General features: G+C 42.3%; 1 protein-coding gene across 6 annotated transcripts in view; it reads left to right on the forward strand.

Moving 5' to 3' along the window:
- LOC122080099 overlaps positions 1-27,777 on the forward strand; it is a 145,551-nt gene that overhangs the window by 90,563 nt on the left and 27,211 nt on the right. For 4 of the 6 annotated variants that reach the window (XM_042646981.1, XM_042646980.1, XM_042646978.1 and 1 more), the window contains 4 exons: positions 87-170; positions 23,663-23,734; positions 23,824-23,932; positions 24,063-24,117. In XM_042646981.1, the coding sequence (XP_042502915.1) occupies positions 87-170; positions 23,663-23,734; positions 23,824-23,932; positions 24,063-24,117 (320 nt within the window). Of the gene's footprint in view, positions 1-86; positions 171-13,341; positions 13,437-23,662; positions 23,739-23,823; positions 23,933-24,062; positions 24,118-27,777 lie in introns of those variants that run through there. The other 2 variants (XR_006140602.1, XM_042646979.1) reach the window with 2 other exon arrangements.

A 27,777-nucleotide genomic window follows, 5' to 3' on the forward strand; every position in this document is an offset into this window, starting at 1 on the left:
TTACTCATCAGTAGTGGGATGGATATACCATATTTCTTATCTAATACTCCTTGTAAGTTTCACTGAACTATAGTTTTGTTTGCAAGATTATGAAAGAAGTTCTCTCTTCAAATTCCGTGACAAAACATTGTAACCCAGACTTTGGAAGTACTCGTGAATCAATTCTTCAAGTAAGGAACTTTGACAGATACATAGTTCTTTGGAGCATTTCTTCATGTACTGCATTCTAATGCATTGATTTTGGATCATGATAGCTTTCTTTGTTTGAAAACTTTCGTAAATGAGAGTGCACTTGAGAAACTTCAAGTTTCCATCGCAACTGGCTTATCTTCTACTCCAACCCCCGTTTCTTTCCCCAAAAAAATAAAAAATAAAAAAGTATAATATAATAGGGTTAAGATTCATGTCATTAACCATCTCTGGTTGGAGCGCAATCTCCACAGATAGACTTCCAACTCTCGCTCCTTTGAGAAGATTTGAAAAGCCATCTCCATGGATATTAGCTCTAAACTTAGATGCATACCTCAGCGTAGGATTTCTGATACCCCAAGGAATAGGTTTATTGTTGTCTCCTGGAGCCTCCCTCTCTCTCTCTCTCTTATCCCCCTTGACACCCCCTCTTGATTGCCCCTTTGGTTGTCCCTTGCCCTTAGGCCCAAGGATTAAAGTATTGGTATCGGTCATTGTATCGGTCCGCCAAAATTAAGATACGTATCGGAGGGTGTCGTATCGTATCGGAGATATGCTAAGATACGCTAAAAAATATGCACATAAATGGATAGGAAACATTTTTTTAAGCACTTTTGGATTAAAAATTTTGTTAAAAAAAACTATTGATAACATGTATTATGCATAAACACTAAATTGAAGCTATCGCACTAAGAATTCAAGGTATGTAGTTGTCCCACAAATGTAAAATCCGTGTTCCCAACCTTCATTTCCAATTTAGTTAAAGAACTGGCAGCAATTTTGGAAACAAAAACCCCTCAAAAAATTGTGTTTTTCTGAAAAATGGCCCATCTTGGACATTATATGACCGTAGCGTACTGTATTGGTATATATCGTACCGTATTGGTATATACCGGTCGATACATACCGATACATATCGATACTCTATGGAAAATATAAAATTGAGTATTTTTTGGTGTGTATCGGTGGTGTATCCATGCGTATTGATATGTGTCGTGGGATATATATCGATACGAAAGGATTTAAAAAATTCAATGTATCGTATTGGTTGGCTAAATTTGAGATACGTATCGGAGGGTATTGTATCGGTATCGGAGATACTTTAAACCTATGTGATTTTGTGTTGCCCTCTAGGCTTGCTTTAGGGCTGTGCCCCACCCCCCTCTCTCTTTCCCTTTCCCCTTGTATATTCTTTCCTCTGTTTGGTTATGAATTTATTTATTCATCCAAAAAAAAAAAAAAAGATTCATGTCATTAGTGGTGGGCTAGGTTTCCAAGCAGATATATATTCAATGTTAAATAACCGGCCTTCCATTGAATGTGTTAAAAGTATATCTATGGACCACCGAGACATACTATAAACAGAAAGAAAAGCACTTTGTTTCTATCACATCCCAACATCATCTTGCTTTCCACAGATCACTAACCCAATCTCCTTTTACTCCATTCCTGCACAGCTACACAATGTACAATGTTGACAGCCTTCCAGTGATTTTGTGTGGCAGTCCGGTATCATCTTGTTGCTCTTCGTCAAGGAGACATGTTAACATTATAGCAGTGTATTTCCTTAAGAATATTGAAAACTAATTTATGTTATGCAGTGCATTTCTGTTGAGTCTTTTTATTTATGGGTTTTTTATTATTGGCCCTTTTTCCAAGATACGAATGGAGTTTTTGTTGTGCCGTCCATAAGTCATGATGTAGGGGAGAACCTAGGAACTAGGGTCCCTATACACGCTGATTAGGATGGTTATATTTTCGTGTGAAACTCAGGTAAGGGCTGAAAGTAAAGGGGATGACAGCAGCCTGTATGAGATATATGCAGATTTAAAATAGATGATTACTGCAGCAATAAGCAATGTAATGAAAAGTAATTACACCAACTCAACGGATTTCAGTTGGGGAACATAGATAGCAAGATATTAGATGGTGTGCATGTCCTTTTAATATTCAAGCATTAGCATGTACTAACCTAATCTTTAACTTGCAGGCTGTAGCCAATAGACAAGATCAGAAATATTCTTAATGCATAGATTCAGCAAGAAGTGAAGCAGCAGCAAATAAGTCTTTTAAAAGGCATTAGTAACCATGTAACTAAAACCGTGGGTGGGGGATAGGGATCGTGCTGTCGTAAGAGGCAGCAGGGAAAATAAGAGACAAGGGGAAGGAGAAGAATATTGAGATGGGGAGAGAAAGAATGGGAAAGAGGAGTTACCTTATTGCTGAGAGAGAGAGAGAGAGAGAGAGAGAGAGAACCACTCACGATGGGAGGGGGGAAGAGGGAGCTTCATGATGGAGGGGGTGAAGGTTCCTTGTGCAACATTGCTGTTTTTTTTTTCATTAACTAACTTCTGGCTGTAGGCCTTACAAATCAATAAATACCAAAAGCAAAGAAATCCTAATCAAAATATAATAACTTAGGAAGTTGAATTAAGAGTCCTAATTTAGTCCATTGTTTTAGGAAATAAAGAATCCTATTCTAATCAATTACCTTAGGAAGTATCTAAATAAGTAAAAGGAGCAAATTTACTTTCCGTAAAAAAGGAAACAACAAAGCTGGCAAATGGATACCAGAATTGATGTAGTCTTCAGATCCTTCTGTGGCTTTCCAAGGTGGGGCCCATGTGGTGCTGTGAAGGTAATTTCAGAGCTGAGGCAATTCCTCCCTGAATAGGAAAGCCGACACTCAAGTGTGGGCCCCACGGTGATCTTCAACCATCCAACCGAATAGAACCCGAGCTGTGAAGGCTTCTGTGACGCCTTCTCTGATGAACTTGATAACCTGGACTGCTGTCCCCATCAAGTCATGTATGTCCTATGTTCCACTATTTTAATAAGTAACCTTAATTCCCTAAGACTGCATGCATTGTTTGAGTTTTACAAAGTCTCACTAACCTGGGTCAAGTTAATATGCATCACTTTATTCATCTGAAATAAAAAATTTGCATCACTTTTTTTTTAATGAATAAATAATTCATTACCAAAAAAGAAGAATATACAAGGGAGAGGGGGGGAAAACCTGAGGGAAGGGGAGCTCAAACTACCAAGCCGAAACCTACAAAAAGAGGGTGGCGCCAAACAATCAAGGGTGGGAGACAAAATGGTTGGAGGGAGGCCCCATGATGGAACAATGAGCATGTTCCTTGGGGAATCCCTAATGGGTTTCAATCTTAAAGAAGCAAGCTTGTAGTGAATGTCAAAATAGATGGCATTTCAAATCTTGTCATAAGTGCGAGAGTTGGATGTCCAACTTCTGAGATTTCGCTCCAACCAGATGTGGTTGATGGTGGCACAATAAACAAGCCTTCCAACACTATCGCAGATGGAGGAATGATCAAAAGTCGTGTTCACCCAAATCCATTCTCTACCAAGGGGAAGGGGTCTCCTTCTAGAGGGCCAACAACTACTAAGGACTCTTCCAAATGGTGGAGGAAAATGGGGAGGAGAAGAGTAGGTGGTCAACATCCTCAGTGGCATTCCAACAGAGGTAGCAAGAGGAAGGCACCTTGGTGTGCCGGTAGATAAGGAAAGACTGTGTGGGAAGGCAGTTGGTCATAGCTCGCCAAGCAATTCGGCTATGGCGAGGGATGTGGCTTTTGAACCAGATAACTTTATGCCAAGGGACACTTGAGCTAGAGGGACGGATAAGGTTCTAAGCAGAGGTAGAGGATAAGTTACCAGAAGGGCAAGGAACCAAGAGATGGAGTCCTCTCTTTCATAGTGACTAGGGGAGGGGCGCAAAGAGGACCAAATGTCTGAATAGTGGGGGGGATGGATGGAGGGCATCAGACATCATTCCGAATAATAAAGGAGACAAATGTATTTCACCCTAAGCCAGAGGAGTAGATAATTCTGGGGCTCAGAATCGAGAGAAGGACCCCTGCTGGGTGCTAGGGATTGAGCTAAAGGCTTGTTTTGGAGTCATCACCAATGGATGTAGAGATGGCTCCAAGGGCGGAGGGAGGATATTGTGCCAGATCTAGGAGGCAACAATAGCAGGGGAGAAAGTCCAGATGGAGTTTTTCTTAAGAAGATGAGCATACACCCAAGTGATCTAAATACTATGTGTGTTAGATCAAACACTAAGAAATACAAAAATAAAGAGACAATAGATCCGCACGACACAGAGATTGAACGAGGTTCACACACCAGTGTGGTGTGCTACATCCTCGGGCGAAGAAGATGTTTCACTATGCAGAAGAGAGATTACACTCAAGCAGCGGCGAGAAAACTTGCCTTGAAACCCTAGCTCGAAAAACCCCCCAAAATACAATAATCTTTCTCAACAAGACAATAGTATATTATCTACTCCAAGTCGCAGGTCAACCCATCGGGTTGCGATCGATCCCTCTGCTTCCATCATTGATCTCAGAAAACTTCCCATTCGGGTCGCTACCAAAATATGTCAGATCGGGTCAATCTTCAAAACGGGTTAAGAATTCGAGGCAAACTTAACAATGTGCTTTGAAGCAATTTTCCAAATGTGCTTGAGAATGCCCATAGAGTTAACTTCCTTTATTCTTCTCAACCCTAAGCCTCCTTTACATTAGTGAAGGCAAACTGAGGCCCAGCTGAGAGGGTGGATGAATTTTGAGGTTGGCACCTTTCCAAAGAAAGGAGCAAAAGTAGGATTCAATGGATTTGATGATGGATTGGGGATGGACAAACACACTAGACTAGTAGAGGCATAAGGATTGGGGAACAGCCCGAATCAGAAGGGTGCTTGCCTTTCCAAAGGTGGAGCCTTTTCCTGATTGGGTCAAGTATGGGGATGCAATGGTGAGCTGTGAGATGGGTTTTGGTGAGAGGCAATCATAGGTATTTGGCTAGGACGAAGCCCAGGGAGGTGCCCGTTAGCTGAAGAGATGGTTTTTGGAAGAGAGGAAGAGGCGAGATTTTAGAAGGTTGATATGCAGACCAGAGTGTAGCTCAAAAAGATGAAGGGAGTCCATAATGGAGAGATGGAAAGGGGGTCAACTCTAGAAAAGATGTGTGGTTATCGTCAAAGGCTAGATGAGTGAGAAGAAGGGATTTGCATTTGGGGATAGGAGAGATGAGGTGGAGATATGTTGAGGATTGGATGCATCTAGAGAGGAATTCAAAGGCGAGAGAGATGAGAAAGGGGGAGAGGGGACAACCTTACTAGATCTCAATAGAGGAGGAAAAGTATCTTGTCGGGCTACCATTGACAAGGACAGAGAAGCGGTTGGAGGAGATACAATAGTGAATCTAGTGAACAAAAACAAGGGGAAGGACATCTGAAGCAGGACTTTGGAGATGAAGTCCCACTTGATCGAGTCGAAAGCTTTGCGAATGTTAGTCTTTAGAAGAGCAGTGGAGGAGTGGATTTCTGATCGAACACAAGAACAATTTTATTGTAAAAGATAATATTCTCGGCAATACTCCACGCAAAGAAGGCGGATTGGTTGGGGCTAACTAAGGAGTCAATAATAGTTTGAATTATTTTGCCCATAATTTTGGCAACAAATTTATAAAGGAGGTTGCAGAGGGAGATAGGTTTGAAATCTGGCAAGGTGGTGGCTTCAAAAGTCCTAGGAAAGAGGCGAGGAAGGTGTGATTGATACCTTTGCTTTGGTTTGGAGTGAGGAAGAAGATGCAGATGGCCTTAATAAGATATGGCTAGATGATATCGCAATAGGAAGAGAAGAAGCCCGTGTTGAACCCGTCGGGTCCAAGAGCTTTGTTAGGATTGTGGGAGAGGATGGCAGCAGTGATTTCTTCATCCGAGGGAATGTATGTGGGAGAAGGAAGAAGGTGAGGGTGATGGATTTATGAAAGAGGTCAGGGGGGTGAGGGTCACGGGAGGAGGATTGGCTTGGGTGCAACAACTCCGAGTAGTAGCAAACAACTTCAGATTTTATTTCCTCAGAATTGAGGAGGGTGGTACCATCCAAGGTTTAAGATCTCGTTCTCGCCCCCATCTTGCTGATTTAGGGAAAAAAAAAAAGCGAGATCTCACTGAGACCATGTATTTTTTCCCGGTTGACTAAGTTGTTGGTCTCGGTGGTCAAATGGTCTTTTTAGCCCCTGAAACTTGGTAGTTACCCCATTTTAGGCCTTCTAAACACAATGGAAACATCAAATACTTTTGACTTCGTACCCTATGTAGGTAGTCTCTAATTCTTCAAACCCTAGGCTTGTATGCTCTATTCACATTCCACAATCAACACATGACAACGTAATCATAAGAATTTAAAGACATAATAGATAATTACTTAAATTGTTTAACAATTAACATTGATGACTGATGAATCACATTCACATACATTAAATTTGAAATGACATAAGGTAAGCCACATAACAATATATGGTTAGTGTTATATGCATCATTTGTTTAAACAGAAAAAAAAAAAAAAAATTAAAAACCAAAAAATATATTTCCCTTAATGAATCCATAGAGTGTTATATGCATCATATATAAAAAAAATAATGTAAACCAACAAGTATGGATGATGTTTCCATTAAAAAATAGGTTTGAGAAGATTTTTTTTTTATCTAAAATGGTTCTTAAGAATAGTAACTCCAAATGTGGATGAGGAGGTAGATTTTCTACTCTTTAAGCTTTAATGTGTGTAGGAATGGAGATCCTCAAGTAAAAGCACCCAAATCTTTGCTCCTTAGTGTTTTTTCATCAAAAAAGTAAAGAGAGAGAGAGGTGAGATGGAGGCGAGGTTTGGCGAGATCTCAGATCTCGTTCCAGTTTTTGTACAATTTGTAACTCACTATGCATTTTGTCTCGCTTTTCTAAAAAAAAAAGGAGATATTAGCGAGATCTCGTAGAGATCTATCCATGGTACCGTCACAATGGGAGATAAGAAGCTGAATTGAATTGGCATTTTGTCTTGACTTTCGGGGAACGGTGGAAGAAAGCAGACTTGGAATCGGCTATCTCAAGCCACTTGATTTTGGACTTCTGCCGACAATAGCTCTAATTTTTTGCAAAAAGTGAGGATAGCTCATTCGAAGCCAACTTTTCTTCCTCAGCAAGGGCACTATTCAGGAGCTTCGACTAGAGCTTGTACTAAATAGAGTTGAGCTTCTCTTTACAAGAGGAGACTTTAGAAGAAATGTTACCAAAGGGGGAGCCTTTTTGGGGGACCAGTTGAGGGCATAAATGATGGTGAAGAAGCAGTTGTTAGCTTCAGAAGGATCAGAGATATACAGATGCATGAATTAGGGGGGGAAGAGGAAATGGTTGTGACAAATGGGTTTAGAGGGTTCCACAAAATCCAGATGCAACCATTTGGGCAGTGGGAATAGTTGGAAGAGAAGGACTAGGAAGGGGGCAACGGGCATAGAAATTCTGGAGGCATTGGGCTCTAGGACTATGGTTTGTAAGAGATAGCAAAGATTCGAGTGAGAGGTCAGGATATAGGAGCGGATGGTGGCATGCTTTGCCAAGGAATTTAAGCCCCAGAGATTCCATATAGTCCAGAAAGTCATTGGAGGGGGGAGGGTGGGGAGGTGTAGGCTTTGAGGATCACGAGAGACCGGTTGCAGTTTTACCCTTTGAACGACAGCTTTATTCTCTGAGAGAAGGTTGGAAGGGGCAAGACGATTTTTGAGTGGTGGACATGCGAGAGCTTCGATGAGCACTGCTTTTGGGTTTGGATGAGGTGGGTTTAGTGGGTTTGGTTGGAAGGGATTTCAAGCTGATGGTAGGGGAGGTGTTCTTAGGGCTAGAGGCTGGGTCAGCACTAGAGAGGTAGTCATCTATGGGCATAAGGCAATCAATGGCTGCAGCAGAAGCAGCGGTAGAATGGTTGTGGCGGGAGCAACAACAATTTCTCCGTCAGCAATTAAGGAATCAGCAACAAAAGAAGGAGCTTGCATATGAAGGGCCTTTGCAGACCAGAGAGCAGCTTCAGCTAGAGGCAGAGTAGAAAAAGTGGCGGTTGTCATGGTAGGCATGGCGATGGCTGAGATACGATCAGCCAGAGACAAATTGTTATTGGAAGAGATAGAGGAATGGGGCACCGGCGGGGCATCAACGACAGTAGCAGAGGTGGGACACAAGATGGACCTTTGTGGTTCTGAGACCATCGTTGGAGGTGCTTTCGTTGGGCGCGTGGTGGGCTTGCGCAGACCAGAGATCAGTAGATGCCAGGGAGCTGACAAAGTTGTGCAGGCCAGCAGCCGGCGAGGTTCAGGAGGCCAGTGTCCAGAACTAGAAGAACCATGGGAAAGAGTTCCTGAAGAGGAAATAAGTAAGGGAGATGAAGACGATGGGTGCATGGTCAAGTTAAGAGGATAGGGTTAAACGAGTCTTAGGGCAGGTTAAGACAGGGGATTGGGTCGGGTTAGGAAGGGAAGGATGGGTGTTAGGTCGGTTTAAGAGGAGATGGTTGTTTGTGAGGTTGTTGGTGATCCAGGAAATAGATGGATGAGTTGGGAGAAATGTAGTTTGATTGGTTCGAGTTAAGTGAGGTTTGGTCTGAAATAATTTGGAACTCAAGTGGAGGGCTAGTGAAGTGGAGTCGGAGGAGATGGTGGGGCCCTCAAAAGGAGGTGTAGGAAGAGGAAGAATGGGAGAGGTGTCTGTAGAAAGAAGGTGGGGGGTTGCTATTTCAACGAAGGATGCGGTGATGTGTCGAGGAGAGTTGGAGCGATGTGGGCAGCTCGAGCCAGAAATAAAAAATGAGGAAGGTTCGTGGCAGATAGGCATATCGGCAACGTCAAGGGCTGGAGATTCTCGAATGGGCAAAGATCTGGAAGATGGAGGGGACATATTTGCTTTATCTTAGAGTCAGACGAATCTATTAGTAGGGAATACCTGTTGTGACCGGTGGATTCAGGGAGGTAATTCGTGTTGGAGTTTATGTAATAGCGGTAGTTTAGGAATTGTCTTTATATTATATTGTCCTAAGCTGTATTTTTCCTTTTTCCCTTTCACCTCCATAGGGAGGTCTATGTAATATTCCTATGACTTGTTTGAACATAATATATGTGGGAAAAAGCAAGATGCCTTTTCCACGTTTTGCTCTGATTTTCCCTTCTTCTCTCATCTTCTCTCCTTCTTCCTTCCTCTCTTCTCTCTTCTTCCCTCACCGCTAACCATAGTCCTTATTTCTAACTTGGTATCAAAGCTTGTACAAGGGTTTAAAAGTCAATCAAGCATCCTTGTTTCATTTTTTTAGTCTCTCTTGTAACCCTAGAAGCAAAAGGGTCCATTAGAGGCTATACTATGTAAGAAGAGTATACAAGAAGACTTGATGGAGTTCTAGAATCCACTTGAAGATACTTGGAGGGAGTTCGAAGTCCAAAAGGACCATTTGAAGTCCAAACCGGGAAAAGAGGTCCATCCTTGGATTACCACCAGCCTTGGAGCATTTTTCTTGGTTCTCTCTCCTCAAGGCTTTGTTGGGGATGTGGCTGGGCTTGAATGAATTGCCCAAGGGCCCCTTATCAACCCCCCAAATGCTGGTTTGCGATTTGGTGTGATGTTGGAATACAACCCCAATCGCTCCTTGGTGCCAGGTATTGACAACATCTTTGTTTTTTGGTTTTTTGGTCTGAAATGGCCAGTAATGTTGTATTGGTTGCTTTTGATGAATGTGCTACCTTACATGATGCTTGTATATGCTATTGGCATGAAGCTCTATAGTTAGGGTGATTTTTATTGGCTTCCTGTTAAGGTTTCATGGTTTACTAGCTTGCTGGAATTTTATTTGGGTCCTGAGAAGACAATATTTGGAACTTGTGTATCCCCCTTGATTTAGATCTCCATTGGTGTTGTTTTAGGAGTATCCTTACATCATATCTGATCTCATGGAACCTACGAAAGCTACACCGGGTGGGTTGAGTAGTACCAACCCCAGTTTTATTGTTTTTGATAATCCCAATATGCAGATTTTTTCTTGGAAAGTTGGATAGTACCAACTGTTTAGACTGGTCACATTCTATGAAGCTATCCCTGTGGAGTAGAGGGTAGCTAGGGTATATTACCGGCACTATCAAGGCTCCCACTGTCGCAGACCCATGTTACCAAAAATGGGAAGTGCAAACTATACTATTATGACTTGGCTGCTTTTCTCCGTGAAACCTGAGATAGGTAGGAGATTTATTAGGGTGGGAACTACTAAGGATATTTGGGATAGTGTCTCTAAGACCTATGATAGGGTAGGTGACTTTGTGAAGGTCTACTAGCTCGGCAACTCCTTCACTAGGCCTTCTCCATAAAGCAGTTGAGCTAGTCCATTTTTGACTACTATAATACTGTTATAAGACTCTAGGAGGAGTATGATCATTGTCGAGACCTGTAGTTGTCCAATCCTGATGATAAGCCAAAGTCTATTGATCTTTTGAAAAAGAGCGTGCTCTAATTCTTCTAGGTGGGCTGAATTCAGACTATGAGCAAATTAGGATACAAAATTCAGGTTAGTCACCTCTTCCATCCCTTGATGAGGTGTGTAACTACCTCCTGAGTGAGGAGATCAGGAGAGGTGCTATGGATTCTACATCTTCACTTGAGCGCTCTGCTCTTTCTTCTATGACCCACTTATAATGGCGTGGAGACGGCCGTGGCTAAGGGCCATCCCATAGAGATGACAGAGATAGACGATAGTGTGATCATTGTGGAAAACTTGGGCACATTTGAGAGGTGTTGGGTTCTTTATGGTTATCCTTCTTGTACACGTGGCTGTAAAGGAGGGGCTACAACCCATGCTACTATAAAAGAGACTAATACTAGAGGCCCCGCACAGGCAGATACCAGCTCTTTCTTTAGGGATGATATTGTATACTTACAATGCTTCGCCGGTTCATGTCTCAACTTGATACTCCATCTACCTCATAGGTAAGGATTAAAGTGTCGGTATCGTTTTCCGTATCAATCGGCTAAATTTAAGATACGTATCGGGGGTATCATATTGTATCGAATCGGAGATACGCTAAAGATATGCTGAAGATCAAGGATTAAAGTATTAGTAGCGGTCACTGTATCAGTCAGCTAAATTTAAGATACGTATTGGAGGGTATTATGTCATATTGGGGACACTTTAAACCATACTCACTGGATGCCTCAGCTTCCACTATGCACGCCACCACCTCTGCACCTTCCACAGTTCCATCGGTGGGTCATTGACTCTGGTGCCACTGATCACATGAGTGTTACGTCCCATTATTATGATTCTTACTCATTTGATCTGGTAAGGATAAGGTTCGGGTGGCTGATGGTACCCTCTCTGTTTCTGGTAAAGGAAATTTTTCCATTACCTCTTCTATTTCACTTAATTCCGTTCTTTATGTTCCTAACCTCACCTTGAACCTTTTATCTATGAGAACTTTGACTAAATCCTTGAATTGTTATATCACTTTTTTCCCTTTTCACTTTCTTTTTTAGGATTTGATGACAAAGAGGATTATTGTCAGTGGGCAAGAGGAGAGCGGACTCTGCCACCTTAAGCCGCAGTTATATTTTTTTACTACACCACAGTCCTATACATGTGGCCATAGTGATAGTATTTCTATAGATCTGTGATGCTTTGGCATCAACATTGGGACCTCCCTCTTTTCTTGTTATGAGGAAACAATTACCTCATTTATTTACATCTTTTCCTTCTTCTCATGTATATCATTGTGAACCATCTATTTTTGCAAAAGATTGTCGTTCATCTTATCCCATCATGGTAATAGATTTGTTGTTCCCTTTCATTTAATGAATACTGATGTTTGGGGACTTTGTCCTACTAAGGATTAAAGTATCGGTATCGGTCACCGTATTAGTCGGCCAAAATTAAGATACGTATCGGAGGGTATTGTATCGAAGATACGCTAAAGATTCGCACATTGATGGATAAGAGACTTTTTTTATACACTTTTGCATAAAAAATAGTTAAAAAAAACTATATATAACATGTATTATGCGTAAACAGTAAATTGAGGGTATCACACTTAGAATCCAAGGTTTGTAGTTGTTCCATAAATGTAAAATCCTTGTTCTCAACCTTGATTTCCACTTTAGTTAGAGAGAAAAATGGTTGGCAGCAACTTTGGAACAAAAACACCTCAAAAAATTGTGTTTTTCCGAAAAATTACCATTTGGGCCATTTTATGACCGTATCGGTACGTATCGGTGTGTATCTATCTACCGATACACACCGATACGTACCATACACACCGATACGACCTACCGATACGTATCGATACATACATTTCGCTTCGATTTTGAATTTTTCATAGAGTATCAGTGCGTATCAGTATGTATCGTAAGATACGTATCGATACAAAAGGGTTTTAAAAATTCCATGTATCGTATCGGTCCGTATCATATCGGTAAGGGCCGATACGGTACGATACGGATCGATACTTTAAACCCTGCTATTACCTCCTTATTTGGCCATTGTTACGTTGTTTCATTTGTTGATGATTTCTCTCGTACGTGGACCACTCTTATGAAACAGAGAGTGATGTTTATTATGCTTTCAAATTCTTTTATAAAATAGTCTGCACCCAATTTGAAACCAGGATCAAAATTGTTCGGTCTGATAAAGGAGGGAGTACATGTTTGGTGGTCTATAAAACTTTTTTTACTGACAGTGGGATTATCCATTAGCTTGGTTGTGTTGATACACCCCAACAGAATGAGGTGGCAAAGAGGAAAAATTGCCATTTGTTAGAATTCAATTGAGGCATTTTATTTGGTATGTATATTTCTAAATATTTTGGGTCTGAAGCTGTTCTTACTGCTGTTTTTGTCATCAATCATATGCCTAGCAGTCTTTGGGTCTCAAAACCCCATTGCACTCTTTTCTCAGTCTTCTGCATTTTCTCTTCCTCCCAGGGTGTTTGGTTGTGTTTGTCATGTGCATATTAACAAATCCTTCTGCACCAAACTCGATCCTAAGGCTCTCAAATGCATCTTTCTTGGGTATTCTTCCACTACCATAGGCTACAAGTGTTACCACCCTTCCTCTCGCAGACGATTTATTTCCAAAGATGTCACCTTCCTCGAGTCTATGCCTTTCTTTGCCTCTCATGAGCATCCTCTTCAAGGGGAGAATAGAAGTGAAAGTGCAAATTCTGCTGATGCCATTCTGTTTCTTACTCCATTATCTTTTACTCATTTTTCTTTTGATACTGGGAAACATAAAGAGGTGGATGATGTTAACACTGTGGATGAATTTTGTACAGAGAAGGCACTGATGTTGTGTACATAAGGAGGACAAAGAAGACCTGCCAAGAGTCCTCTTTGGATCCACATCCTGAGGTTCTCCTTCCTTAGTCAGGTAACATTTCCTCTACTCATTCGGAGTTGGATCTCCCTATTGTTGTTCGTAAGGGTAAGATAGCTTGTACTAATCTTATAGCCCAGTTTGTTTCCTATGATGCTCTTTCTCTTTTAGATGTTGCTTTTACAGTTGCTCTTTCCTGTACTTCCATCCTCAAAACTATTACTGATGCTCTGTCAGACCCCAAGTGGAAACAAGCCATGTCTGAGGAAATGATGGCACTTGAGAAGAACTGTACCTAGATACTGGTTGACCTTCACTGGGAGAGAATTCCAGTTTAATGCAGATTGGTCTATACTAGGGGTGAAAGTTTGGCCCTGACAACCCGAACCCGCCCTGAGCCCGAATAGGGCTTGGGCCAATTTTTTGGCCCTGAGGGCGGGTTAGGGTTGAAAACCCCAACCCTGGGTTAGGGTCGGGTCGGGCCCGGGTTGAGTTCTAGGCCCGGCCTAACCCGACCCAACCCTAACTTTTAACCTCGAGTCCCTGATTATATAATGTGTAATATATATAGATATATTAGATACTCCTTTTACATCGTTAGTTGTACATATTATTATAATATATACACATTGTAACATAGATTATAATATAATATATTATAATGTTCTATGCACACACCGTTCACATTTTTACTTTAAAAAACCCAATGCATAACATGTTATAAAGTATAAACTCATCACCCACTTTTGATTTTAAAAAATCCGTTGGAATGATGTATTGGGCAAAGACTCTTGGCATTAGATGTATGTTTAAAAAAAAAAAAAATGGGATAGATGTAAGAACCCAGCCCAACCTGGCCCAACCTGGCCCGCCTTGAGGGTGGGTTAGGGTTGAATTTTTCCAGGCCCTGGTAGGGTTAGGCCGGGCTCGGGCCCAATTAAAGGGATGCAAGGTTGGGCTTGGATTTTAAGAAACCGCCCAACCCGACTCTGTTTGACCCCTAGTCTATACAATCAAGTACCTATCAGATGATGCTATTGAGAGGTACAAGGTAAGATTGGTGGCCAAAGGATACAATCAGGTGTATGGAATTGATTATCAGGTGACCTTTGCTCCTTTGGCCAAACATAACTCAATGCTGGGTTGTAAACCAGAAAGTTCTCCTATTGAGCAAAATCATAAGCTAGGAGAAGACTGTGGCCATTCCCTTGTTATGCAGGGAAATACCAGAGACTAGTGGGGAAGCTTATTTATCCGTCTCTGACTTGCCCAGACATTTCTTATGCGGTGGGAGTAGTGAGTCAGTTTATGTATGCGCCCAAAAGTGGGCACTTGGATGCTATGTACCGCATCCTCAGATACTTAAAGTCCTCTAAAAAAAGGACTTTTGTATGCCGGGAATAATTACTTGAGGATGAAAGGTTATTTTGAGACTGATTAGGATGGATCCATTTCTGATGAGAGATCTACATCTGGTTATTGCACATTCGTGGGTGGTAACTTGGTTACATGGAGGAGCAAGAAACAGCCAGCTGTAGCTAAATCTAGTGCAGAGGCTGAATACAGGGCAATGGCTCATAGAGTTTGTGAACTCATTTGGCTACGTCGGTTGGTTCTTGAGTTGGGTTATGACGATAAAGGACCTATCCGACTCTACTGTGACAATAAAGTAGCTATAAACATTGGCCATAACCCAATGGAACATGATAGAACGAAGCATATTGAAGTAGACCGACATTTCATCAAAAAGAAGATTGATTTTGGCAATATCTGCACTCCTTTTCTGAAGACAAGTGATCAACTAGCAGGCACCTTCACCAAAGGACTCATTCCTCATTATTTCAAAACTTTTATGGAAGCTGAGAATGTATGATATGTATTCTCCAGCTTGAGGGGGAGTGTTCGAGTTTATGTATTACGGGTCATTTAGGAATTGCCTTATATATATATATATATATTTTTTTGGATGAATAAATAAATTCAATACTGAGAGGAAGAATATATGAGGGGGGAGAGAAGGGGGGTGGGGGAGAATAGACGGAGCTAGCCAAACAAGAAACAAAACCAAATACAACAAAGCAAGATCCGGAATCGGATCAGCAAGCAAGAAAATTCCCCACTAAACCAAGAAGAACATAAGGGGGGGGGTGGAAGAGGCAGCAATAGGGAGGGTTAGGGATGGGGGATAGTGTCAATGTGAAGGTTCTAAGAGGTAATAATATGTCTGTTCCTAGTGGAACTGGGCACAGGTATGTGGGGGAGGGACTGGATTTTGGAGGAAACATCAAAGGAGATGGCTTTTCAAATCTTGTCCACCGATCAGGAATTGGAAGACCATCTTCGGATGTTGCGCTCCATCCAGATATGGTTGATGGTAGCAGAAAATGCTAGCTTCCCAATAATATCACATATATGGGATCCCGCGAAGGTCATGTCAATCCAAATCCACTCTCTGTCAAAAGGAAGAATAGGCCTCGAAGAAAGCCAACATTTGGAGAGGAGCAATTTCCAAATGGAGGACGAGAGGGGGCAAGAGAAGAAGAGGTGATGAATATCCTCGGAGTCATTGGGACAAAGACAACAGGAGGGGGGACAGGGATATGGTGGTGGATGAGGAATGCTTGGGTGGGAAGACAGTTGGAGAGACATCTCCAGAGAGTTAAACTATGGCGAGGAATGTGGCCTTTGAACCAAACATGGTTAGACCAAGGAACCACAGGACTAGAGGTTCGAACAGAAGACCAAAGCCGAGGCAGAAGAAAACATCCCATTTGATGAGTGCCTCTAGATGCATTTGTCCTCTCTACCTCGGTGACCAGGAGGAAGAGGGGGGAGGGAGGACCAGAGATCTAGAAGGGGGGGAAGGAGGAGGGGACTAGCCAAGGGGGGACAGAATGTTGGATACGGTGGCCCACTTGGGAATACCTAAATCATAAATGGTTATTGGGGAGATCAATGAGGCTAGGATGCCAGCTGGGTGCTAAGGGTCCATCCATAAGGAGGTAGTCAGACCATTCCCAATGGAGAAAGAAATGGCAATGAGAGCCAGAGGACGGAGAGAGAATTTTCCTCCAGATCCAGGAACTATCAGGAGGGACCGGGACAGTCCAGAGAAAGTGGTGCCTAAGGTGGTGGGAGTGGATCCAGTCAACCCAAATACTCTAATGGTTGGATACGATTTTCCAAATTAGCTTGAGAATACCTGCTGAGTTGACATCTTGGATTCTCCGAATGCCCCCTTCAGTTTTGGGGAGATAGATATTGCTCCAACTGAGAGGGTGAAGGAATCTGGAGGTGTTCGCTCCTTTCCAAAGGAAGGAGTAAAAGATTCCTTCAATGGAGTTGATGATGGTGGCAGGAAGGGAGTAGATACCGGACCAGTAAAGATACGTGGATTGGAGGACCGAGCGGATAAGGGTAAGACGGCCAACATAAGAGAGCAGCTTGCCTCTCCAGAGCTGAAGTTTCTTCCTCAGGATGTCCAGTAAGGGGGAGCAGTGATGGGAGAGCCTGGGCGAGATGAGAGGGAGACCCAGGTATTTAACCGGTTGGGACCCTAGGGAGAATCCAGTAACGCCAAGTAGGAGATCCCGGGTGTCAGGAGAGACCCCAGAAAGGAAGAGGTTAGATTTAAGAAGGTTGATGCTGAGACCAGAGAGGCTCTCGAATGAGCGAAGAGAGTTCATTATGGTGGAGATGGAGAGAGGATCAAGTTTGGAGAATATCATAATGTCATCTGCAAAGGCAACGTGAGTGAGAAGGCTGGATTTACACTTGGGGATAGGAGAGATCAAGTGAAGGTCAATGGCCGATTGGATGGACCTAGATAACACCTCTAGGGAGAGGGAGAAAAGAAAAGGAGAGAGAGGGCAGCCTTGTCTAATTCCTCTCCCAGGAGGAAAATAGCCAGCAGGACTACCATTAACGAGGACAGAGAACATGGGAAAAGAAATACAACAGTGAATCCAGTGAACAAAGGAAGGAGGGAAAGACATGGTGAGGACTTTAGAGATGAAGTCCCAACTCAGGGTGTCAAAAGCCTTGTGGATGTCAATTTTGAGGAGGGCAGCAGGTGAATGAGATTTGTGATCAAAACCACGGACAATCTCGTGACAGAGGATAATGTTGTCAGCAATGCTCCTAGCAACAATGAAAGCAGTTTGATTAGGGCTGACAAGGATGCTGATGACATTCTTATATCTATAGGAGAGAATCTTGGCCACAAATTTATAAAGCAGATTGCATAAGGAGATTGGCCGAAAATCATTCATTGAGACCACTCCCTCCTTTTTGGGGATGAGATAGAGGAAGGTGTGGTTGACTCCACGAATCTGATTGGGATTAAGGAAGAAACTCCGAATTGCTTGGATAAGGTCATGTCGGACAATGTTCCAATAAGAGGAGAAGAACCCCATGCTAAAGCCGTCCAGGCCAGGGGCTTTATTGGCCTTATGGGAGAGGACGGCCAAGAGAATTTCTTCCTCAGAAGGGATGGACTGAAGGTAAGGGAGTTGGTCTTCAGGAACAAATTTGTTGAGAAGGGGGTGAGGGATGGGAATTGGAGGAGCCGAAGGGGGAGGGTGAAGGATGCTTTGGAAATGAGAGACTGCTTCGGCTTTGATGTCCACTGGGTTGAGGAGCTCAGTGCTAGAGGAAGAGATGAATTTGGGAATAGAGTTCACATTGTTGCGAGCCTGTAGGGACCTGTGAAAGTAGGCAGTATTGGAGTCTCTAAGGTCAAGCCATTTGATGTGGGCTTTTTGATGGAGAAAGCTTTTCGTCAGCAACGAGGGAGGGGTTGAGGAGATCAGACTGGATTCTGGATTGTGGATTGGATGGAGGAGAGCCTATCCTGACAGGATGAGACGTGAGAAGAGATATTGCCGAAGGTGAAAGAATTCCAGGTCTTAAGGGAGGCCTTGACATTCTTAAGCTTCTTGGCCAAGGCAAGGAGAGGGGAAAGGGAGGGTTAATGGGAATGGTTCAAGCATCCCTCATTAATGGAAGGAACTCAGGGTGGGAGACCCACATATCAAAGAACTTAAAGGGCTTAGGACCAAAGGAACAGAAGGGGAGGACGTAGATAGAGATAGGGCTATGATCAGAAATCCCCGGGAGCTCAAAACTAGCATGGGAAGAAGGAAAGGAGTCGAGCCATGCTTCATTTACAAGGGTTCGATCAAGTTTACAAGCCACACGAAGGCTACCAGATCTTCTGTTGTGCCAGTTGCTTAACTCCCGACCAACGAAGGTCATCAAGACTAAGATCTATAATACAGTCGTTGAAGGAGTCAACTACATGGTAATCAATGGGGTTTCCTCCATGTTTCTCATAGCTGAATTGGATGACATTGAAACCCACAATGCCCCATGGGCATAGATGATAGAGAGGTAACATATGTGAGCACTAGAGGGATGGGGGATGGAGAGGTGAATTGCTTGGGCAGAGGATGAGATGGCATTAATTAGGAGAGACTGGGGATCCCAGAGAGCCCCAAATTCTACCATTGGGGCTGTGGAGGTAATTGGAGATGTGAGACTATGATGGGGCGATGGAAGAGATCATACGCGATGCATTAGCTTCAAGAACTCGAACTCTAGTTTCTAGAAGGCAACAAAGATTGGAGAGGGAGGATCGAATACAAGATCTAATGTCAGCCTGTTTGGACAAGGAATTGAGACCTCGAACATCCCAATCCGTCCAGGGGATCATTGAAGACTAGTAGAGGAGGGTAGCAATTGCTCCAGGGAGTAGGGAGGGCGAGAAGTAGAGGAAGCTCTTTGGAGAGAGGAACGACGGGGATAGGCAATGACCAGAGAGATGGTGGAAATAGGATTGCCTTTAGGAATGGATGATAGCCTGGAAGAGGTGGAAGTGGATTTCTTCTTCTTTTTGGTTGGTTTTACCAAGGGGGGATGGGCAGCAGGGGAGGTTTCAAAAGTGACAAGGGCAAGGGACGGGGATGAAGTTGGTTGGCCAAAGTGATGGTAGTCTCCTTCACAACATGAAGAAGCCAAATCAGGGGGTTCAGAACTCACAGGCCCGATTGCAGCAGCAAATTGGATAATCGGGACAGCCCATGGAGCTAGTTGAATAGAGATATCGGATGGGGTATCTTGCTTAGAAACAGATTGCTCCAAGGTCAGGTTGGCAACCAATGCAGGGGTCAGCACAGGGGCAATGGCCATGTGACCAATGAGGGGGCCAGCAATAGATTAAGCAATCAGGTTGGGGCCTTCCAAGGCCAGAGGCAGATTGTTAACGGCGACATTCCGGTTGGGGCCTTCCAAAGCCAGAGAACTTATGGTGCAAGTGGAGTCTTCCAAGGCCAAGGTATCAGCAGGTAACTCCATCTGAACCAAGTAACCAGAAGAGGCGGGGCCAAAGGGACATTGGTTGTTGTGGGATGAGAATTATCGGCCAAATGTACAGCAGTAGCGACGGCAGTGGCGGAAGGAACGAGAGAGACAGCAAAAACCAAGGCCGAAGCTGACGGAGAGGCAGTGGCGAGCAGCGGGGGCGAGGGCCCAGCCAGACATGATGAGGAAGTCACACAGGTAGTAGTAGGTAGGTAGGCCAGAGGTGAGACAACAGCTTCTCGAAGACGAGAGAGGCGGTTGTCGGGCAAGGGGGATGACGGGTTTGGTAAAAGAGGCGAGGCGGTTGATGGGTATGGAGAGGTGCTGATTGAGTTAACCGCGTCAAGATAGGTGTCGGGTTCAGGCCTAGAAGCGGGTCGGTTTGGAGTCTATTTGCTTTGTTATTTCAGTTTTGAGTCTATTTGCTTTGTTATTTCAGTTTTCTAGTCAGTCGAGGTTTCCCAATTAGTTTGGGTTAGGCCTTTCTTTTTAGGGTTTAAGTCAGTTTTGAGTCTTCTATATAAGTTTGTAAGTGGCTACAACATTGAGTTTGAATTTATTGATGAAAAAAATAGATGGCTTATGCTGTTGTGGGTGAGATGCCTAAACCAGAGGGTGAGATGCCCATTCACTAGTTATTCTTCCTCCTTCTCAACCCTCCATTGTATTCTCTTTCTGTTCTTTATTCTCTTATTTTTTGTTTATTCATTCTTTCGGTCCCTGAATTTGGTTTATATTGAATTTAGTAAAAGTCTTGCCTGGGATCGGATCACTAGTGTTTCGATCTTACATTTTGGTATCATAGCAGATAAGTCACTTAATGGGGTTATTTTATTGCGAATAAGTCTTGGGTTGGGTTATGTATGTGTTGGGCCTTTGATCCTATGAATTTTCTTTGTAATGGGCCACTTTAATGGGCCTAAATTATGGGTAGAAAGTAGGAAAACAGGATTTAACTCATTAAATAATATAAGATCGATTCACAAGTGATCCAATCCTAGGCAAGATTTTTACTAAATTCAATATAAACCAAATTTAGGTACTGAAAGAATGAATAAACAAAAAATAAGAGAATCCTAATGCTACTGATGCCATACAATCAGCCCAACAGAATAAAATGATTGCTTCTCTTTTCCCAGTAATAACCCCATGTTCCCTCAGATTAAGGCCAACAGAGTGACCTAACTCGTTTAACCTAGAACACCCTTGTATAATTCTTCTGTCACCCCAAACACTAAAGCATATAATTTTTACCATTAAAAGAAAGAGCTGTAGGTAAAGTGATTAAGCTTACCATGCCGTACAGCTAAACCCCAATATCGAGCAAGCCAGCATCTCTTAAGGACAATGAGAATTCAATGGAGGGTTGAGAAGGGGGAAGAAGAACTAGTGAATGGGCATCTCACCCTCTGGTTTAGGCATCTCACCCACAACAGCATAAGCCATCTTTGTTTTTCATCAATAAATTCGTACTCAATGTTGTAGCCACTTACAAACTTATATAGAAGACTCAAAACTGACTCAAACCCTAAAAATGAAAGGCCTAATCTAATCCTTAACTAATTGGGAAACCTAAATTGACTAGGAAACTGAAATAACAAAGGAAATAGACTCAAAAAAAGACTAACTAAATTAATGAGTCAAATCCCGTTTTCCTACTTTCTACCCATAATTTAGGCCCATTAAAGTGACCCATTACAAAGAAAACCCATGGGATCAAATGCCCAACACATACATAACCCAACTTAAGGCTTATTTGCAATAAAATAAGCCCATTAAGTGGCTTATCTGCATCATATGTTCAATTTGAACCTCTAGATAGCATCAGTTGAGATAATGGTAGTGCATGTTTGGCAGTATCTTTTGTATGTACCCATGAAAAAAGCGACCTATTAATAATCGATTGTGTTCGGTTCCAGTTTTTAATTGATTGATTGGTTCCAGATTGACACCCTTTTCATTGAAGTTGGACCTTTTTGTGGTTTGGTGTCTTATAGGTGGGACCAATTTTATTGGTTCAAATCTTTTGTAGATTTCGACCACATCCCCGTCCCCACGCCCCTCCAGGAAAAAAAAAAAAATCTTGTCATCTTGACTGTTCTTGTTCTTTTTTCTTTCTGGCAAACCATCATAACTGTTTTTTTTTTTTTTTTGGGTAGGACATCATCGCTGTTCTATGGTTACTATAATATGCCAGGGAAGCAACTCAAAAAGGTTCTCATACAAAGGCATTGGATCAGAAAATTAAGAGAATTATAGCAAAGTATGCTAAACAAAGGATTGTTGTGGGTGCTTACTGATTTCAATCTGATTAGAACACGTTTTGTTAATCACTTTCCTGACAACCTAAAAACTTTAAATGAATAACTATCATTATCTCAACTGATGCTATCAAGAGGTTCAAATTGAACATAAGGGATATGGGAACTCTCAGGTCATGGGAACAACCTAAAAACGTTTTGTTAATCACTTTCGTTCTATATGTTTGGGATGTCATGAAGTTTGATAAATATTAAAAGTGTTAACATGGTCCATGAGAGGAATCCATATCCTAGAACATATTCCCTCAGATTTCAGATGCAAGTATGGAAGAAGCCTTTGATATCAATGATGTCTTCAATATTCCCTGGTCATTTGTTTCTCAAAAAATAATTCAATACAAGACTTGCAATTATTGTATTGCTTATTTCCCACATACCAATATTTTGGTGAATTCGTACAAAAATATGTTAGAAATCCATCTCTCCCTTTCGAATTGACATCAGAAAGAAATTTTACAGACGTCATGCTAGCATAGCAGGCATACCACCATGAATCAAACAATAGTTTTGGAAGATGAGACCTTACATAAAATCCATTCATTCTACCAGGAAACATAATTTATTTCGAGAAATGGAATGAAGGAAGCTCACAATTTCTACCAATGTACAGATATTGATAGAGCACATTCCCTTGCCGAGTATGGCCGAGGAGGACAAGGATGAGGCAACGTTGTTCCAAGGTTTTGGGGTGGAGGAGGCAGGAGGAAGGAGGGGTGGTGGCGAAGGGCAGGAGGGACCAGGCTGGGTTGCAGGGGGACAAGGGGGAAGAGGCAGGGTAGTTCCGACTGTTGTGACCAACGGAAGTAGGTCGGACATGGGAGGTCAGGTCATGGGTTGGGTATAGGAACAAATTTTATTTAAAAAAAAAAAAAAGAGTTTTGATGAGAAACTTTGTTGATACATTGCAGAGTATTTTAACATCTAGTAAACAACAGCACTTGCTTGTTGGGGTGATGCATCACCTTAGGAAGCCTTTTAAGGAATTTTGTGTCATTTATACCATTGGGGGGAAGGAATCCCACAGAGTCAGAGATTATCCTTTATTTCTGTGATTAAAGGGTATTATAGAAGTTTAGAAAATTTTCAAAATGTGGAATCAAATGTCCATCGCATTTTATCTACAATGATGAAAGTTTTCAAAACTAGAATACTTTATCTATATATGTGAAGTCATTTTGTAATCTGGCGAATTCTTTTTGGCAAGATTTAATAGAGGATATTCCTTAAAAGTCAAACTGAAAGGTGTCTTGATATATGTGTGGTCCACAACTGTGAGGTATCAAATGAGCCTAATATTATCCTGATGATGCCATATCAAATATAATCATTTAAATTGAGGCTGGATGTTTCCTATTTTCTATATTTAGTCTATGATTTCTATCAAATTGTTTAGTCATTAGCAATAAAGGCATTGCATGCCTTGATGGTTTGTGTTAGGAGTTTTCATTTTACATCTGCCATCATACCATTTGTTTTGGTGTACTTTTACTTCACATGTCTGCTTTCACTGTTTTCTGTTTCATAATTAGTGCTGAACTTCATAATTCTGTTTCCTTCATTGAGGCTCTCCGTTTTATATAATATTGTTTCATTTTTTAGGTGGTTTCGGATCTGACTCATGTCCGGTCATACTTTGATATCTTCTCGAAGAGAATTGATCAAGAGGATATCGTAAGTTTAAATTGCTGTAATTGATGTGTTGTTACCTGTGGCATTCTTGAACTTTTTTTTCCTGTATATTTAAGTTGGAAATGATATAGGAACTGGAAGAGGCTGAAATAGAAATAGACCTTCTTCACAAAGAACACGCATTGCAGGAGTTATCAGGAGATCGTAAAGAAGATACACATCAATCTCCCATTTCATCCAGTAATTACTGTTGTCTTTAGATTTATCTCAATATTTTCTTATAGGAATACTGTGAAAAAGTTGGGCTTTCCATCACTGACCTTGTTTTCATTTTGCCGTTGTCTAATATTTTCTGTATGGTTTCAATCAGTTCATATAAAGGATGGTAACCGCCTTCAGCAAATAAAAGATCAAATTCGCTCCCTGTAAGTACCTTGAATCTCATTTGAAATGCAAGGGAAACTAATAGCCTACTATAATATCTTTATGTTTGCTTTTCATGACTGCTTAATTATCTGCTGGTGCCAAGGATTAAAGTATTCGTATCGGTCACCGTGTCAGTCGGATAATTTCAAGAGATGTAACGGAGCGTATTGTATCGTATCGGAGATACACAAGATTTGCCAAAGATACGCACGAACAAGATACACATGGAAATGCACTTTTGCATTAAAAAAAAAAAAGTGTATAACATGTATCATGGATAAACACGAAAATGGAGCAGACCGTGTAGAGAGACAAGTGCATTCAATTGAAATTGTTATAAAGGATGAGGTTTTTCACATGTAGTAATAGTCTATTGTTGACTTTCTAAGAAATTTTTTAAAATCTATGAACAAATTGATGCAATAATACATGTTTGATGTAATGTTTTAGTTTGTTTTACCTAATCTACTAAAGCATACGGAAAATCAGAAGTAAAACAAAGATATATGAAAAAAAGTTGAGTTTTTTTAGCTTACCTATCTTGTGCTATGTTTAGCTTCAATAGATGATTTTTTATGCTTCAATCCTCTAAACATCAGTTTTATTGTAGATTTTAATTCGTTTTCTATGAATGATTCAAAGCCCCAAGTTCAAGAAATGAAAGGGAGATCGATTGTGCAGTTGTGCTTCAAATTTTGGAAACTTAGGCACTGCAAGCGAGAAAAATAGAACCTGTTTCAAAAGTGAAATGGGTTCTGAAGATATGTATCTTAAGTATTGGTATGTATCGGTGAGTAGCAGTTCTGTATCGTTTGCGCAGGCCAGCAGTGCTTAAGGACTCTCTTTTAGATGACAGAGGAGAAAGGGCATGAGAAGAAGAGATGATTTACATCTTTCGTCCCGTTCCAGCAAAGACAGCAGGAGGGGGGATGAGGATATGATGGTCGATGAGGAAGGACCGCGTCGGGAGGCAATTGAGGATGGTGCACCAAGCTATGAAGCTATGGCGTGGAATATGGCCTTTAAACCAAATGGTTTTGTGCTGAAGGATAAGAGGGCCTTTGGAACGAACAAAATCCCAGGACGAGGAAGAGGTGAAGGAGCCAGAAGGAGAAGGGGACTAAGTGATTTTTTCATCTCTTCCATTATGTCCCGAGGGGAGGGGGGAGGTAGATCGAATGTCCGCTAGGGGGGAGGGGGGAAGGGACCAACCATCTAAAGTGATAATGGAGTATACAGGAGCATTTTTGGCCAAGCCAGAGGAGTAAATGACTCATGGGCTGATGGTAGAGAAGAAGATGCCAGAGGGGTGCCAGGGGTTGAGCTAGAGGGAGGTAGAGGAGCTGTTTCCAATGGAAGTGGACATGGCTCCAAGAGCAGTGGACTCAAATTTAGGATGTTACGTCAGACCCAAGGGGTGTCGGGGCTAGGAGAAGCAGTCTAGAGGGACTCATTCTTGAGGAGGTAAGGGTAGACCCAAGAGACCCAAATGGAATTTTGCTTGATGGCAATCTTCCAAATGAGTTTAAGGGATTCCCACAAAATTGAACTTTCTTGATGTGCCTTAATCTCAGCCCTTCTTTGGATTTAAGGAGGTAAAGGGAAGCCCAACTGATTGGATGGAGCAATTTGGATGAATAGTTACCTTTCCAGAGGAAGGAGTAGATGAGGGATTCAATGGCTTTGATGGTTGAGCATGGCAGAGCAAAAACCTTGGACTAGTGGAGGTACATGGACTAGAGGATTGATCTAGCAAGCTCAAGGTGCCCCCGCATAGGAGAGGAGTTTGCTTTTCCAGAGCTGAAGCCATTTTCTTATGAGATCAAGCATAGAGGTGCAATGGTGGGCTGAGAGCCTGGCAGGAATGAGAGGGAGACCCAGGTACTTTATAGGTAGAACACCAAGAAAGAAGCCCCGTAAGAGAAAGAAGCTGGGCTCGGCAGGCATTCGAGACATTGACAGTGAAAAGGCAAGATTTGAGAAGATTGATCCTGAGCCCCTTGAGACTTTGAAAGAAATATAGAGAGGACATGATTGAGGAGATGGATTGGGGTCCGCTGCAGAGAAGATCATGAGATCATTAGAAAAAGCGAGGTGGGTTAGATAGAGGGCTCTGCATTTGGGGATAGGGGAGATGAGGTGGAGATCAATAGAGGATTGGTTAGATTTGGAGAGCACTTCAACTCTAAGGAAGAAGAGGAAGGGGGAGACCACTGACGAATGCCAACAGAAGAAGAGAAGTAGCCCGCAGGGCTACCATTGATAAGAACAGAGAATGAGGGGGTGGAGATACATGTATAAATCCAACACACAAGAGAAAGGGGGAAGGACATCTGGAGTAAGACAGAGGAGAGGAAATCTCAGCTGACAGAATCAAAAGCTTTGTGAATGTCAATTTTGAGGAGTGTGGCTGAGCAATGGGATTTGCGGTCAAAACCGTGGACAATTTCATGGCATAGGATAGTGTTGTCAGCAATGCTTATTCCACCAATGAAGGCAGATTGGTTAGGGTTAATCAAGGAGTCAATGACCTTCTGGATATGGTTGGCAAGGATTTTGGTGATGAATTTGTATATAAGGTTGCACAGGGAGATGGGTTTGAAGTCAGGCATAGGGGAAGCTCCTTCGGACTTGAGGATGAAACAAAGGAAGGTGTGATTAACACCTGAGATTTGGTTAGGGTCGAGAAAGAAGCTTCTGATAGCTTTAATGAGGTCATGTTTAATGATATCCTATCAGGAAGAGAAAAATCCCATGCTAAAACCATCTGGACCCGAAGCTTTATTAACTTTGTGGGAGAGGACAACATTGATAATTTCATCATCCGAAGGGATGGAGCAGAGGAAAGGCTGGAGATGGTTAGGGATGAGCTTGTTGATTAGACCGACGGGGATGGGAGAGGGGGGAGAGGGGAGGGAGGGTTGAACAACTCGGAGAAGTAGGAAGCAGCTTCAGATTTGATGTCGTCAAGATTGCTAAGGGTGGAGCCATCACTGCAAGTGAAGAGGGGAACGGTGTTAGCATTCACATGGGCTTTCAGGGAACAATGGAAAAAAGCCGTGTTATAGTCACCCAACTCAAGCCACTTGATACGAGCTTTTGTCCGAAGAAAACTTTTTTTTTGGGCCAAAAGAGTGAACTAAAGGGGACCAATTTTTCTTCCTTAGCAAGGAGCTGGTTGTGAAGGTCTAATTGGAGGCTAGACTGGATGATGTCCAGCTTGTCCTTGCAAGATGAAACTCTAGAAGAGATATTGCTGAAGTAGGTCGAGCTCCAGAGCTTAATGGCAGACTTGACATTTTTGAGTTTCCTAGCGAGGGCAATGAGGGGGGAAGAGAAGGCTTGAACATGAATGTTCCAAACAGAACGGACAATTGGGGAAAAGTCCTGGTGGAGGGCCCACATGTCTAAAGAATTTAAAGGGTTTGGGGCTAAAGGAGACTAGAGGGCTAACATGGAGGATGATGGGAGCATGGTCAGAGATGCCAGGGAGTCAAAATAGGCATAGTGGAGGGAAAGGTTTCCAACCAAGCTTTATTGACGAGGGCTCTGTCAAGTTTACAAGCAATCCTCTCAGGGCCAGAGCCACGGTCATGCTAAAAGAGCTTTGCACTAGACTAGTGAAGGCCACGCATGCTGATGTCCTCGAGGCAATCATT

This window comes from Macadamia integrifolia, chromosome 5 (assembly GCF_013358625.1).
Source record: "Macadamia integrifolia cultivar HAES 741 chromosome 5, SCU_Mint_v3, whole genome shotgun sequence".
NCBI lineage: Eukaryota > Viridiplantae > Streptophyta > Magnoliopsida > Proteales > Proteaceae > Macadamia > Macadamia integrifolia.